The sequence below is a fragment of the Habropoda laboriosa genome, unplaced genomic scaffold, assembly GCF_001263275.1.
Source record: "Habropoda laboriosa isolate 0110345459 unplaced genomic scaffold, ASM126327v1 scaffold207, whole genome shotgun sequence".
Lineage (NCBI taxonomy): Eukaryota > Metazoa > Arthropoda > Insecta > Hymenoptera > Apidae > Habropoda > Habropoda laboriosa.
In genome coordinates this window covers 929,790-945,304 of record NW_017100397.1, presented here as the reverse complement: position 1 = coordinate 945,304, position 15,515 = coordinate 929,790, and the positions used below count along the sequence as shown (strand labels likewise).

The following is a 15,515-nucleotide window of genomic DNA, read 5'->3' as shown; positions in this document are numbered from 1 at the left end:
CAACGTAACCTTATAACAGTGGTCAATTTTTAAACAAGGTGAGTTAGTACTTGAAATCGATATAAATTATTACTATTAATCTTATTAAATAGAGAAATGTTTCTACTTTCAAAGTCATATTTGGTTTTTTGTGATATGTACATTCAATTCCGTGTATTACTTCAAATATCTGAACATGAGGTGTGGAGTAATTCCAGCCAGCTTTAATATTGCAAAGAATTAAAAAAGGTAGTTTATATTTACATTACATTTATAGTAGTTATCATTTTTATCATATTTACATTATTTTAAATTGTGATTTTCCAAATTAACATATTTCTAGGTTCTAATATTGCTACAAAAATTGGAAGAAAACCAAGAAATATTTGTTATTAATTTAACAGTTTTTTTATCTCTTTTATAAAGAAAAATCATGGCCGGATTACCCAGTAATGGGGTAATTCCAGTCAAATGACTGGAATTTTATTACAACGTAAATTTATGCCTTCTCGGCCATACTAATGCAAACTAAACACTTCAAGCTATCAATTAATATGAAAAAACTAACAAATGTGTAACTTGTTCAAATTCTATAGCATTTCTTGCTTATGTAGCCGGAATTACCCCGCTTTCCCCTACAGGGCAAACAACGATTCGCTTGCAGCGCACACATGGTTATCGGCTGCGAACAATTTAAATCTCGTTTTGCAATTGAGTACAAGTTCTGGGGTCAGCTGGAACATTCGAACATTCAAACGCGTTTCCTGTTGCAAGTGACTTCTGCTTTTTTGCGTATCTTTGATCTACGCGCCATCGAAATTCACGCGGAGTTTGAAAAACCAGCGTGCGAAAGAATTCGATTACCGACCGTGCGAAACCGAGCGGCGGGCGTGACCCTACCTCACTATCGAATCCTTTGTACTTCCGCCATTATTTCAACAGGCTTTGTTTCGATGAGAATCACCATGTGTACCATCGAAATTCAACGTTAGCAGAGAGTTCAAGCAGAGAAGCGAACGTTCAATTTTTCAGCGTGGGTAATATAATTTCGTGTCCCTATAATTAGTCGCATAACGCGTTCACTGTCCCGAACGAAAATGTATACTCAATTTATTTATGAACGTTCAGAGTACGTATTTTTTAAATAAATCTCTTACATTCAAATTATACATTTTCACTTTAATTTAATTTTTCCCTATGTAAAAAACAAATGTGAGTCAATGGACGAATTAAGAATTGTAGGTACCGTATATGAGTCAACGAACAGTGAACGCGCAAAACAAAACGCCTATTGTATCAAGTATCGGTAACTATACTAAACCAAAAAATCATACTGGATATGAATAATTTCTGTCAAATAGATTTACCTTTGATAATGGTGTACAAGCATACATTGATAAATTGGAATTGATCGAGTCAGTTTCCAATTGGTCAGGTTAAAACTGGTTCGCGTGAAATTCGGTGGCGCAGCGTACATGATACACAATTCCCTATTAGTTCCTCGATTTGGCAAACGATTCGCTTGTGCGAGCGCTCGGATCAACTGGAGACCGATCCTATTACCATCATTGCTGGTAAGCTGTGTTAAGAGGATTGCAAATCGCGTTATTACATGTGTGGGCGTCCAGCCTTGTTAAACATTCAAGTCGAGAAAGATTTTTAAGGCACCACGTTATATAGTGCACTCCATTCATGTTCATATATTCTTTGTTGGATCCTCGAAAGTACGATCTTTTTTACCGATGCGTGTGATTTGTGTTTTTACGCATGCGCCAAATGATGCAGGACGCCATAAGAATTTACCGCCCTCCTGGGAACTCTTGCGTAGGGGGAAAAAGGAGATCTCATGAATATGGATTCGACATTTGTCGAGAAACAGCGGCGGTCGATGATTCATCGACGCTTTGAGTCGTGATCCGCGTAAAATACCGTACTGTTACGTCCTCATTCAAAACCCTGATCTGACTTCGTTTCATTAACTTTGTGGTTTTAGTGGATGCGGAAAATAAGTCTGTCGTATATATCAGGGTGCCGATAGCTAGGCAACTAAACGGTAATCGATCGTTGAATAGGGCGTTATCTATCAGATTATCGCTGATGCGATAAGATTGAGTATTTCGCAAGGATTAAGATCCATTTCTATTGTCGCAATATGACATAGTATGATGCAGTATTTTAGTGAAATGTAATGCATAGTCCTTGATTTACAATTTTTACTCTACCTTAGAATAATTCGTCTTTCGATAATCAATTGTTGACCGCTGCTAATGAACAGACCTCACTGTTCTTTTTTCTTGCATTCCCTTACAACTTGAACAATTATAAAATGAAAAATTCGTTTGGTTACACTACAATAATTTTCTTCATTTTTATTTTACTTTTTATACTTTTTTAGTGTGTTGTGCGAATTCAAGAGATATCCATTCGAATTTTTTCCTCTGTTGGTCCCAACAGGAGCGGTAAAGTAACACATTATGCGTTTCCAATGTGGCATAGATAAAGGCGATTTACAACAAGAGAATACACGTTACAAAAGGATGATCTCGATTCGAAACTATGGCGGGAATGTTCCGCCGTTACGTTGATTAACACTTTCGCTGCGATATACGAGTCACTGGTAGCTCGTACGTTAGTCTTACAGTCATTTTTCACTTTTAATGGTAATTTGCTCTGCCTCGAACCGCTGCGTGATTTATTGCTTAAGATAGATTGAGATTATAGCAGCTACTACCGTAGGGTATAATGTTATACTGCAAAATTTCTAATTGTAACAAACGAAGCGGACACTTGCGTCTCCCGAATGATTGAATGAGTAAAAAAAACAAGACAAGGAAATTGTACTCGTAGCGAACGTGTTAAGTGAACAACAAAAGTAAATATGGCGGCCGCTAAAAGTATTGAAGGGTATAGTGTGTGCGTGCTCACGTATCCTGTACTACGACAAAATCGACTCGCGAGCGTTAAATAAGAGAAGAAAGTATATACAGCTCAAGCGTGAAGGTTTGTAAGCCATTGGAGAAAAGATGTTATGCAGGAAGGAACAAAGAAGTGATAAAAGAATTGTAAAAATTTTTTTCGCTAATAAAACGAAATACTTATTACTTATTATATGTAGGTTCTAACATTCTCCCGAAGTCAACAATCATGTATAATTTTTGTTCATCGATAAATACGTATACACATAAATACACCAAGTGGAGATCTCATCCTATAAAAGTTGTGTGTGCAAAATTTGTTTCATTTTTTTTTTTCAATTCGTGTACGTTCCTTTTCGTACTAAAACGGCAGACATTCAGCATTGAGTCGGCCCTCTCTTGATTTCTATACGAACTTCATTGCTACAGCGCTGTAAATAAAAAGTTTTAGGTGCGAGAAACAAACACATTGCATAGCATTGCTTTATTCAGCATGGATTAATTCCTTAATTTCTTTACTGCCATAACAAAAAGGTTGAAACACCACGATCGAATGTGTTATACACTCTGTCGAGCAGATCGATAGTCTGTAATATTCGATAGCAATAATATGTATCTACCGTTTGTTGGTGGAGCCTGAAACGTGAATATATCAATAGTGTTGTGTATGTGTGGGGTGCATCTCTGGACGTGCATGTGCATCGTCCCTGTGTGTATGTGTGCGTGTGTGCGTATGTGTATTTGCAGGCGTGAAACATTGGACGGACGTTCATGTGTCACTGTGAACGTGTGATTTAGGCATTAGCGAATTATTCATTGCATATTCATGCAATTTTTTCTAATCACCGTTATTAGTGTATCTCATGTAATTCAGTTCTTTTTCAACCTTCGAGACAATCTTTAGCAAAGTTGATTTAGGACCAGTTATATATTTCTAAATTGTACATAGTTCGCTTAGAACAATTGTACACGAAAAATTTGCGCATGCCTAACAAAAGCATAGCAGAGCGCTGCTTTATCGACACGGGCGTCCGCCGATATCAACCGTTAACTTTTTGACATACACTCTTCTGAACGAACATTTTTTCGCAACTTTACCGCATATCCGAATCGCATTCTGACAGAGAGAGAGAAAGAGAATAAAATGGAAGGATGTGTTTCAACAAGTTCTCATGATCTTTTTCTAATTTTTCAACATGTTGTAAATAGCGCGGGTCTTTTTAACCATCTATTGCAGATGAATGAGCTTTAACAGGAGACAAATGGAACAATAGAAGGGAAAGTGAAAAAATAAAGACAAATGAACAATAGTTACTCGCCGTAACTTCTTGTATCACGCAAAACATTGCCAATTGTAGTTTATGATAATTTAATCCAATACGTATTATGCGAGTTCGCAGTTTTTTTTTATCATTTCACTGTTTTCTCGGTCATTGTAAAATGACACTAGAGTCCGCCCGTGTTCAAAAATGGTGATATATACATCATCAAATAATAATAATACGTTCAACTGTACATGTTTATTAAAGTACCTGAATGGAAGCCACTACTTTGTGTTCTCTCTTCGATGCGACGAGAGTGGATTCTGTTCTCGTCGCATGCATGTAAATGATACCATCTGTACTTTCAAACACCTCCCTTTTTTCACTTGTACGTCACATTTTGTATACATACATGTGTGAGTCTGTTTTATTATCATCATTTTCTTCTCCTACAGTTTCTACCCACAAATGCACTTTTTCATGCGTACCAAATGTACGCTTTCCTCCCCACTCTTATTTTTCGTCACTTCTGTATTTCCACGTATCCAGAGATACGTCAAGTGTCTGTCACAATAGTGAGCTAATTTTTCCGAAGGAAACGGGGACTCGATGGATGCTCTAAAAGGGTCGAGTGGAAGGAACGGATCGTTACGTGAATTTAAGACTCGTATCCCTGCTCCTCTTCTCATTTACCCGCCAAATCATCGGTAAAAGATTATTCTCGACTGAGAATCGATAGATAACCTAAAATTGTTTATTTCTTATAGCATTTGATACAATAATAACGTCAATTAAAATTCTGATGAATTTAAAAGAGAATGGGAGGCTATAGAGTCTTCGAGATCTAAGTGCTTTACAATCTACGTGAATCAAACAACGTTTTCCGCTTTATTTATTTTCCCACCAACTGCCCTGAATACGCGAAACAATATAACACGAGGTGAACGAACAATTCGAACGCAGTAAATACGCATTGATCGGTGGACTCCGCAGATAAAATGTATTACACGGCTATTACTACTTGTTGGACATTGATCACGTATATGCATCACGCGATACCGTAAGCAAGGTATCACGTTGCGCGTTTCGTATTTCGGTGCCAAAGAAAACAATTTGTATTAATTTTTGCGTCCCGGGCAGCTCAGCGTTACACGCCACTTTACCACGACGATAGCGGTCAGTGTAACATACTGCATATTTTTCCTCGACATTTTTCTCATTTCACTTATCTATGAATCACTTATGCTCTATAGCATCGCAAGAATTCTCTCCCTCAAAATAATTCTATATCATGTGACGCATAACGGAAATGCTGATTGGACATGTTGAAGTACCGACGGTTGTCACGGTTTCATTTCCGAGAAATATCGATTGTTTATGTTTTATGATGTGTTTCAAATAGTCAGCGCGAGATATCTCGATGTGTTCTTATCGTCACCGGGCAAATGAAAGCATAGTTGCCACTCTGCAGAAACCAATTTCTGCACGGGTCGATTCAAACGCGTCTCGTTGACGTCTTTTTTAATTTACAGCCGCAAATACCGGCGCGCGCGTCCCTTATCGTTTCTCTTCCTTCTTTTACGAGCAAGGTCGCCGTGTAGCTATTTAAGTATGCTGTACAACTTTGCATCCATTCATTTCGACAAATTATTTACGTAATTCGTGCAAAATTTGTGGTGTGCTCGATCTACCCAAGGCCGGAAAGTGATATTTAAGGAAAACGTTCACAGATACCCGAGCGCATCGCCTTCAAAGATTATTTAAAATCTCTCTCGAGATGCACTTGAGTGCGTAATATATTCGAGTACCTACATTTTTGAGATACCTAATGTACTAGTCAATTCTATAATACTCTAGTATCTGAAATATCTGAGTGCATGTGCACTTAAGTAATCTAAATTATGGAATAATATTTGTGTCAGCACAACTTAAATAAATTTAACACAGAATAGGGTAATAACCAAAAATGTATTAAAGTATAGTTCTAAGCGACTGCTAAGTGCTCCGGTGTCCGTTATTGGATTATGGGAGTTATTGGTTGTTAAATAATTAATAATCCTTATTTTAAACTATAAACTTTTATTAGACACAAGGAAGGTTGGCTTTTCTACTTGATGGTAAGAGCACTGTATACCGACTGAGAATTCTCCTACGTAACGCCCTAATATTGCCTACGACCCCGCTTGGGACTGAAGGGCCTTTTGTCACGTATCATAAACATTTAGATCTTTACTAAACAGAGGTGGTAAGGCTAAACGGATTTCTCCGAACGTATACAAAAGTAATATATACTTCCTAGTAAGGCGTTAGATTAATTTTTGTTATATCAAACTGACTGATAAATCTAACATCCGTCTCGCTCGACGGCTATTTCCAGAGTGTGCTCTCCGCGTCGTATCCCGCGTTGCTCCGAAAAACCGTAGGAGCACTCTCGTTCGACTTTCCGGGACAAGGGTTTAGTTTATGGTACCCTCAGGTACCCGCGCGCTTTCTCTTCCTGGGTGACAAAGTCCAGGCCACCACTTCGCCGCTGAAATCTCGCATTTCTTACATTTGAATTTTTCGAAATTTTTTAAGATATGAATTTCTGTCACACCTAAGTATCTGAGTGTTAGCGCTCAAATACACACTTTTTTAAATATTATTCGGTGCAAATATGATTGAATGAATATGAAATATGATTCAATTCAGGTAATGAAATCACAATTGGTAGAAAGAATACGAGTAACTGTGCGCGAGTCGAACAGAACGTCTGGAGAGGCTCGAGAAAAGTTTTCACCTTGTTTCCCGGGGTTTTCACTGTAACGGGCGCATTGAACCAGATATTAGCCGATGAAGTTAACGATTTCACGTCGCGTTTAAGGTACGAAAGTGGAATTCATTAAATTTCTCCACGATTATTTCATTAGAGATAGAGGAGCTCTTCCATGGGAGGAGAAGAAACTTCACAGAAACTCTTTTACAGTCTCATCTTTGACCTGACAGACTTTTACCTTGGAAACTGTCTGAAATTAAAATGTTCCGTTTCCGCGATTTCAACAGTAAAATAGACCTCATCAAGAGTCACAAAGGCAAATAAAGAATTTAACAACTTTAAAGAAAACAAGATCTTGTTTCTACATCTATTATACAGGCTGTCGTGTAACTGGTGGTACAAGCGAACAAATGATGATTCCATCGGTGAAAAACTAAATCAGAAATATAGAATAAATTTTTTTCATACGAGGCTTTGTTTCCGAGAAAATTGAATTTAAAGATTTGCTACAAACTGTTGCTTCTGCTCGTACTTTTACGTTGATAAACAGTGGTAATACCACATTTCGCAAAGAAATAATCTACGCAGAGGATAGTGTAAGTCTGCAGCTGAAAGAAGGAATCGTACAGGCTTTCACACAATTACAATGTCAAAATATCGTATCATCAGTCCATGACTCTCCGTTTCAAAAAGCAAAGATTTGTATGTTTTAACAGACGTTACTTTCAACAATTCGTTTAGTAATGTAAATTTAAATTAAAGAAATCGTTAATAAATGTATTATCAATACTTATCATGAAATTAGTACCAATCGTTTATTAGTACAAATGTCAAATCACCATAATCTCGTTTGTACCATAAGTTACACGAGACTCTGTATTGTACGCGTTTATAATGCAGATTAACACAATATACATAGACGGTTTATGCATTTGATCCACCATGAAGTTATGCACAAGAGAACTCGAATGCTCTATCAAATGTATCAATGATCGATAATAGCGCAGCCTTCTTTAATATCACGGTCGATACAATGCCGCGTGTCTAGGTCGGCGAAGTCTCGAGATGCGACCCGCTTTTAAGATTACGACTCCCTTCTTTTTTTTTACTTCGTTACACATGCATTGTATGGGCTCTGTGCATTGAGTAAATTGCTAACAAGCCGGCACTCCGCGACTTGGTCTCTTCAGCGCGAAATGGAACTCCACCAGGATGAGGATGACGTTGTTAAACTGATTTTCGGAAATGAAACACCTTCTCGCTTATTTTCTCCCGCCTCCGTGGATAATTACCATTCAAACGAACCGGTAATTTCCGTCCCTTCACTTGCTTCGAATTGGACTCGAATATACAGCACTTGTCGAATACGTTGACAATGCTTCGAAGTGTAATATGATTAAGCACGATCGTCCAGGATAACGTAACGTTTTTGGTTAAGCTATTCATATGTCCATAGGCTATCTCAACTACAGTTGTGCCACATCATTGGCGCTAGCCTTCGCGCTAGTATAATTGGCACGAAAATATCTAGTAACGAAAATGAAAATTTTTACATTTTTAACTGTACCCTCGTGAGAATATTATCAATGAACAGGTGAAAATTTCCCGATTAAAATAAACCCAAACACGTTCACATTCGAATTATCTCTCACTCGAAGAATTATATGGACTAGTCATACTTTTGGAATCGGAACGAGGTTGTGTTTGGTCTCGTACATATGTATCGGGAAAATCTCACGTATCCATTGCTAATATTTCCATGATCGTATAATGAGAAATACAAGAATTTTCATTTTTACAAAATGCGGCATTACTTTCACGAAATCGAGGTCATTCTTCATGGATACAAATATTTGATGGCAGAATAGTCGATATCCGGCAATATCTGCATGCGGGTCGTTAGGTATTTGGTGATTTTGATAAACACGTAAAACATTCGAACTTTAAATTATTCGGGGAATTCGACACTGCTGTACGCTGCCATAAATATTTCATAAGGAAACTTTTCCCGAAGGGTTTATCAATATTCATTAGAATTTTTGAAGGAAGACGGAAATTTCCATGTGTCGAATTTTTTTTTGAGGAACAATAATAAAACTGAATGATGCAATAGACTACAGATAAAAATTAACGAGTTTTTTATTTCACCTTATATAATGTATTTGTGATGCACAATTAGAGGTTATCTGTGGGAAACAATGGAACGTACGCAGAAGGTGAAAACTCAAGTAGATACGTATCATCAGCGACGTTGATAAGCGAGAAAAACGCGTATTTTCCCCGTCACGTAACCTAATTGCAACAGCGTTGTAATTTTAAGCATGGCACACAGGCAATGACTAATCTCTGACGGAACGAAGGGAAAAGAGACTAAATAGTATGTAATTACAATGTTAGGTTAACGACTGTAAACAAGGAAAAAATCATGTTCGCTCAATTGAAAAATTAGGTGTGATTGAAGAAAGTTGGTTGCGTAAGGAAAGTGTAAATCTCTGAAAAAAAATTATTTTCGTACATCAGGTTGAATATTTTGAAGCAATTTTTTTTATTGTCATCGATCATAAAGAAGCAATCGTGATAGCATTCTTGCTTATACATCAAATTACAGTTCACTCCTCAACGAGTTGTACGGTTACATTTTAAAATAACGTTCCTGGCGCCCAAAGTAAAAATGTCGCAAAATTCTATTTTTAGCGATCACCGCTATAGCGATCGTGAGGAGAATAGTTATCCAACAGAGCGATTTGTAAACATATACGGAATACCGAGGGCCGTGTGTTAACAAATCGAGGTATAAAATACGTGTAAACAACTCGTTATTGTTGTGTGTGGAAAACATGGCAAAATATACATATGTATATCATCGTACGTATACGTGCCAGAATTGCCCTGAGGGTGATTAAGATTAATCCTCATACTAGTACACTGCACTAAAAATAAGTGGTTATTAAATAATATTGTTACACTTTTAAGAATACATATCGTACAAATAGATACAGTGGCTCACGGAAGTATTCGAACGCTTACATTTGCAACGTTTAATGAACGAAATATACATGTTAAACTAATTTGTTTAAAACAATATGGTATCTATAGTAAGGAAAATGTCTGAAGATTATTTCAGTAAAATTTGAAAATAAAATAATACAACGTAGGTAGTAGTTACAATACATTTATTATAAACATGCACCATTAGTGTCTCACAAAAATATTCGAACGCTGTTACATTGTTGATGTTTTTCTGTACATCTTAGGAATGAATGTAACCAATGACACTGAATGTAAGCATCGGCACGTTCAGTTGATGTTAAGGCATCGTTTCAGTAACAGTAACGTAAAATTGTGCAGTGTAATATTTAAAATGAATACCAAAAAGTCAGAAACGCAAACGTGTGAACGAGAAATAATACTTCGACTACAACGAGATTGCAAAGATTTCAAACAGAAATAAGTCTACGGTACATTACATCATAAAAAAGTCAAAAACTGAAGGAACTAATTGCGAATAAAGTTCGTTCAGATTGACCAAAAACATTGACTGAAAGAGAAAAGAATGTTATCATTCAGCTGAAAAAGAAACCTATACATCCGTTCCTCAAATCAGAAATATGATAGCTGAAATGGTCGATAAAGAAGTTCATCCCGAATTATGTCGAAACTATGTTCCGTAATATATGACGGAATAATGATTTTCATGGTAGAGTACCAAAGAAGCCGTACATTAATAAGGAAAATAAAAAAAAAAAGATTAACTTTTACAAAAACACATCAACAAAGATAATGCTTTCTGAGAAAAAGTAATATTTTCAGACGAGTCTAAATTTAATATCTTCAGCTCATATGGTCTGAATTATGTATGGAGAAGACCAAATGCGGAATTAAAAATTCAAGATTTACACCAAACAGTAAAACACGGGGGTGGTTCAGTTATAGTATGGGGCTGCATGGCAGCTGGTAGTACGGGAAATTTAGTATTTATCGATGGAATACTCGATAAATATAAATATTTAAATATTTTAAAGAACAATGTTAAAGATAGTGCCCGTAAATTGGGATTATTGAGACACTTCCACTTTCAACAAGATAACGATCCCAAACGTACAGCTTGGATCGTGAAAAACTGGATATAACACACCATGCATGTTAAAATACCCCACCGCAAAGTCCAGATATCAACCCGATTGAAAATTTACAGGCTGAAATTGGCAAAAGATTAAGTAAGTTTCAAATAACATCAAAGCAGATGCTTAAAGAAAAAATTATGGAAGAATGAAATTCCATTGATAGTACTTTTACAAAATCGTTGCTTTATAGTATGGAGCATCGACTGAGACAAATAATTGCTGCTAAAGGTGGTCCAACAAAATATTAATATTAAATAATCTAATAATATATGAAGCGTTCGAATACTTTTGTGAGCCACTGTACGTCTGTTGCGAATGGGCTCTTTACTATTACGTTGTTTACTTTTTGATAAAAATGTGTTGATTCCTTTTTAAACATTGTTTAACATCGGTGTCAGATTTACTTTGAACATTAAATGAGAACCACTAGTGGAGATGTGTACTCACAAGATTTACAAAATTAACATGTTCGGCCAGATTGCAGAAAAGTGTAATTACTGAATGAAGCAAACGTGTTGTATACGTGAATACTGCTTTTACGGAGATAACACACACGTTTAAGGCATTACAATTTCTGCAATCACTAGAATGTAACAAATAAAACGTTAATACACGTGAGTATCAACGTTTGTGAGGTTGATTTCGATCTGCTAAGTAGCCACAAATTTTTTGACGCAACAGATGGCAGCACTTGCTAGAGGATACCTAACGATATATGCATAGAGTATCATTTAAATTCATGGTATTAAATTCTTACTTTTATGGTTTTATAATTGTTCAAAAAATATTGTTTTGAACATCTGCAAAATTTAAACAATTAGAAGAACATTATTGAATATTTGCATTTATGTGGTATGTATAAAATAAATGTTTTTAATTTGGAATTGTATGAAGTATCGCGGAATAAATGGTATCTCTGCGGTTCATCGATTCAGTTTGAGAATCACTGATACAAACAAAATCCGAATTTTCAATGCTGTGAAGTTCGTGCGGAGTTTAGGGTGGTGTAACGATTTCACGTCGAGTGCGCACGAACGTTTACCGCGATTACACGACAAGTTGTCAAGGGTAAAAATACTGCAGTACTGCTGCAAAACTTTTAGCAGAAGCATCAACGTTCATAGGTGATGTATTAGTCACGCTGTCGTTTTGAACGAAGAGGAAAGACGTTGACCTCCAAGGCATCCTTCTTTTTTTTGCGCAAAACGCTCGCTATTTGCGATTGCTTAAAGAACTTTTTGAGCAGAGGTCAACATCTACCTGTCAATTCAACCCTTATTTCCTTTTGTATATAAAATTAGTGGTAATTATTCATATGGAATTTCCTTAAGTTCCTAATTTTTATGGTACCTGCTTCATTTGTGTATAATGTCAGATTACAAGGCTTTTCCTTTCTAAATTTTTATATTCCTGTCGTCCAGCTAAATCAGTTATATGTTGAATATAATTTTAAACAATGAATGAGTTAGTATGCGATTGGAAGCTACATATATATTTGAATAGGTTTCCTAGTGCAAACTTTCATAAGATATTGTTTCGAGTAAATATCGAAAATTGTCTCCTTTATTAAATATACTAAATTTATATCTCTGGTGTAATGTGATAGTCGAAGTACATCGATGTAGTGAAACCATTTGGAGACATAAGCAGGAGACATACGACCGACCTACATATCTAAATAGGATACGATGTTCGTGCTGCTATCTATACTGGGGTATGCGTTTTAAGAAAGCTGAATAAATTCAAAAGAGTACAGGAGTAACGAAGATCGGTCGTTTGAAAGATAAGGCTTCATTGGTATCAATCTAAACATACATAACCTCATTTGAATATCAAACAAACTATACAAGTTATTAACCAAGTTATAAACCAGTTATTTACCGCACAAATAAGACGGAAAGATACTTCTTGGTACCGATGTAACCCTAATTGTGATCGCATGGAAATATTCATCAGATCTAACATATCCTGTGAGCATAGATTAATTAAGTTGAAAAACACAGTGTCTGTGAATAAAAGGTGACCATGGTTTGTCCAAGCAGCGTTCTTGCGCATTTAACGAAATTTATCGTAACAGTCGGTTGCATAAAAGCTGTTGGTAATATCTATGGTAAAGCAAGCACCTGGTCATTTCGTGCCTTTCAAATTCTACTTTCACACTCCATACTGGGAGCACTCAGGTTTGGTAAGGATGCACCTTCTGATATCTTGCATACTTTGCATCTTGGCATTTGCCTAGTATATTTTTAAAGCAACGTTATCTGTACAGGGCCCCCTAAAAGTACATCTTATAAGTTATTGGGGGTCACGCAGAGGATTAGTTGGTATGAAACTACGTAAGGGTATTGTACTTGATGTTTAATTATAAAGCTCCAATGGAAAAAAAACTCTGTTTTTAGCTTACTGTTTGTCAGATTTTAATTTTGTTGGAACAGATGAGAAATAATATCATACTTTAGAACACTGGTCCAAGTGAAATATCCAATAAAAAGAACGATTGCCCCAAAATGTCACCTTGTAATAGCTAAATGTTAGTACCCTCCCTTTTTTCTTCTTAAACCAAATATTAACTGGCACATAAATTAAATAACTAACATTATATTAATTTCTAGAATTAATACAGTATGTAGATATTAACTTAATTTATGTTTTGTGCCTGTTATATAACATTTTAATAAATTATTTTGCTTATTGTAGTATTATATATAGTGCTTTTATGTTTTTTTCTAATATACTGTAGTTGTTTAGTAATGAAATCTGCTTGCATGATATAGCTTATTATCCCAACATTGTATCCTTTTCCCACATTAACAAAAAAAGGAATAAAATAAAACGAACCTTTCCTCCTCTAAAATTAACTCTTATTTTATAATTTGTAAATACAGCAATTATGAAACATTTATTTTTATCTACTCTTTTTGTTTTTGTTGCATTAAAATATACAATTTTACTAGCAAGTACAAAATTTATTTGCTAGTTGTTTCATAGCAGCTTTAGCAGTTAAGAGTAATTTTTATTTTATTTAGGTGATATAGTTACATGAATATCTATCAATTACATTATTTCTCACATGTTCCAACTATACATTTATTTTTAAATCAATCATAAAATCATATGTTTTGTGTGACATTCAAAGAGTAAAAACAACACATTTCACATTTCCTTTTCCCTTGCTCTGAAATTCTGTGGGATGAACATATAGGTGAACAGACTGAAAATTTGATACTTCCATAACACTTCTAAAAACCTTAGGTCTACAGAAACATTTACAGCTTCAATGTTTAAAAAAAACAATTAGTTCACGCTATAATACATAGTGAATATAGTAGCACTTATAATATGTGTGTGTGTAGTATTGAGCATATTATTTTTAGCAATGTTGCTTCCAGGAGCTCCATTTCTCACATCAGCAACCAATGTAGCAAAGTACTTAAGGATCTTCTACGATTGGTATTCCAAGATTGTTGATGTTGTACCTTTGGCAATGTTCACTGCTGGTATCCTACAAGGATATGGGATTAGTGAAAAAGTTTGGCTTATAGTACTTTCCTTAGGCATTTTGCCAGTATTTTTTCACCTGCAACCAAAGCGAAAAGACAGCCAAATAAGAAGGCATCAATTGTTAATGAATATTACTACGATATTACAGCTGTTAATGGTCACGTTGGTTGGTTTAAGAAACATTAATTACAACGTTATTAGTTTAGTTGTCTCATATATTTTCGAACGATTTTTCATTGACGAATTTTGTTACAACTACGATATCCCAAGTACCGATTTGACCCAGTATTCCCTGTGTTTCGTAGAAATTTTTATGGTTTTAACGCTGAATGAGGTGTAAATAATACCATTGTATAATTATTACACTTTTATATACATTTATGAAAATAAATAGCATTTTCGTCTATCCATATTGAACTCATGGTTACTGTTTGACGCGATAAATTCCCTAGAACTCGAGAAATATTCAAATAAAACTTAGAATTTGGTTGAACTCGTACTTTTATTTTACCAAGCCTATTTCTATAGCATGTAGCGAAATGTTACGACTCATGGTACAGAAAAGAATGAATACAAAATGTTTTTGGGAAGTTTCTCTAGAACGCGAAGTCTCTCTTGTTTTTCTCCCAGAATCTATCTTTTTCTGGTTTTCCTCCCAGATCCTGGTGGCCCAATCGAGAGACAGTTTCCACTCCATAGATCGTCGCTTCTTCTACGCGTACTCCACTCCCGATCCTTCGTTAGTGGGTGGTGATGGCAGCGCTTCGTTGAATCACGCGAGAACTAACCTTTCACAATATTTATGGTCCTCTTAGAGTTCTAGTTAATTGACTCAACTGGATAGCTTTAAAATACAAAACAGTACGTCGTGCGTACATTTCTGAGTCCCGAAACAAACATCCTGTCGAGGGAGCCTACGTGGCTTAAACTTATCTCTCGATTGGTTACGGTTCTTAAATAAAATCTTTCGAATACAATC

General features: G+C 35.7%; 1 protein-coding gene across 1 annotated transcript; it reads left to right on the top strand.

Annotated features, from left to right (window-relative positions):
- Window positions 1-13,060: 13,060 nt before the first annotated feature.
- LOC108575243 lies at window positions 13,061-14,876 on the top strand. The gene is made up of 2 exons (XM_017937986.1): window positions 13,061-13,220; window positions 14,425-14,876. The coding sequence occupies exons 1-2, from the start codon at window positions 13,061-13,063 to the stop codon at window positions 14,874-14,876; spliced, it is 612 nt and encodes a 203-aa protein (XP_017793475.1).
- Window positions 14,877-15,515: the final 639 nt, after the last annotated feature.

What these genes read in the sequence shown, in the direction of transcription:
- LOC108575243 (XM_017937986.1), top strand. Translation starts at nt 13,061, where the DNA reads ATGGTTTGTCCAAGCAGCGTTCTTGCGCATTTAACGAAATTTATCGTA. An exon ending in ACTGGGAGCACTCAGGTTTG is followed by an intron (nt 13,221 to 14,424) that starts GTAAGGATGCAC and finishes TGTTGCTTCCAG; the next exon opens with GAGCTCCATTTCTCACATCA.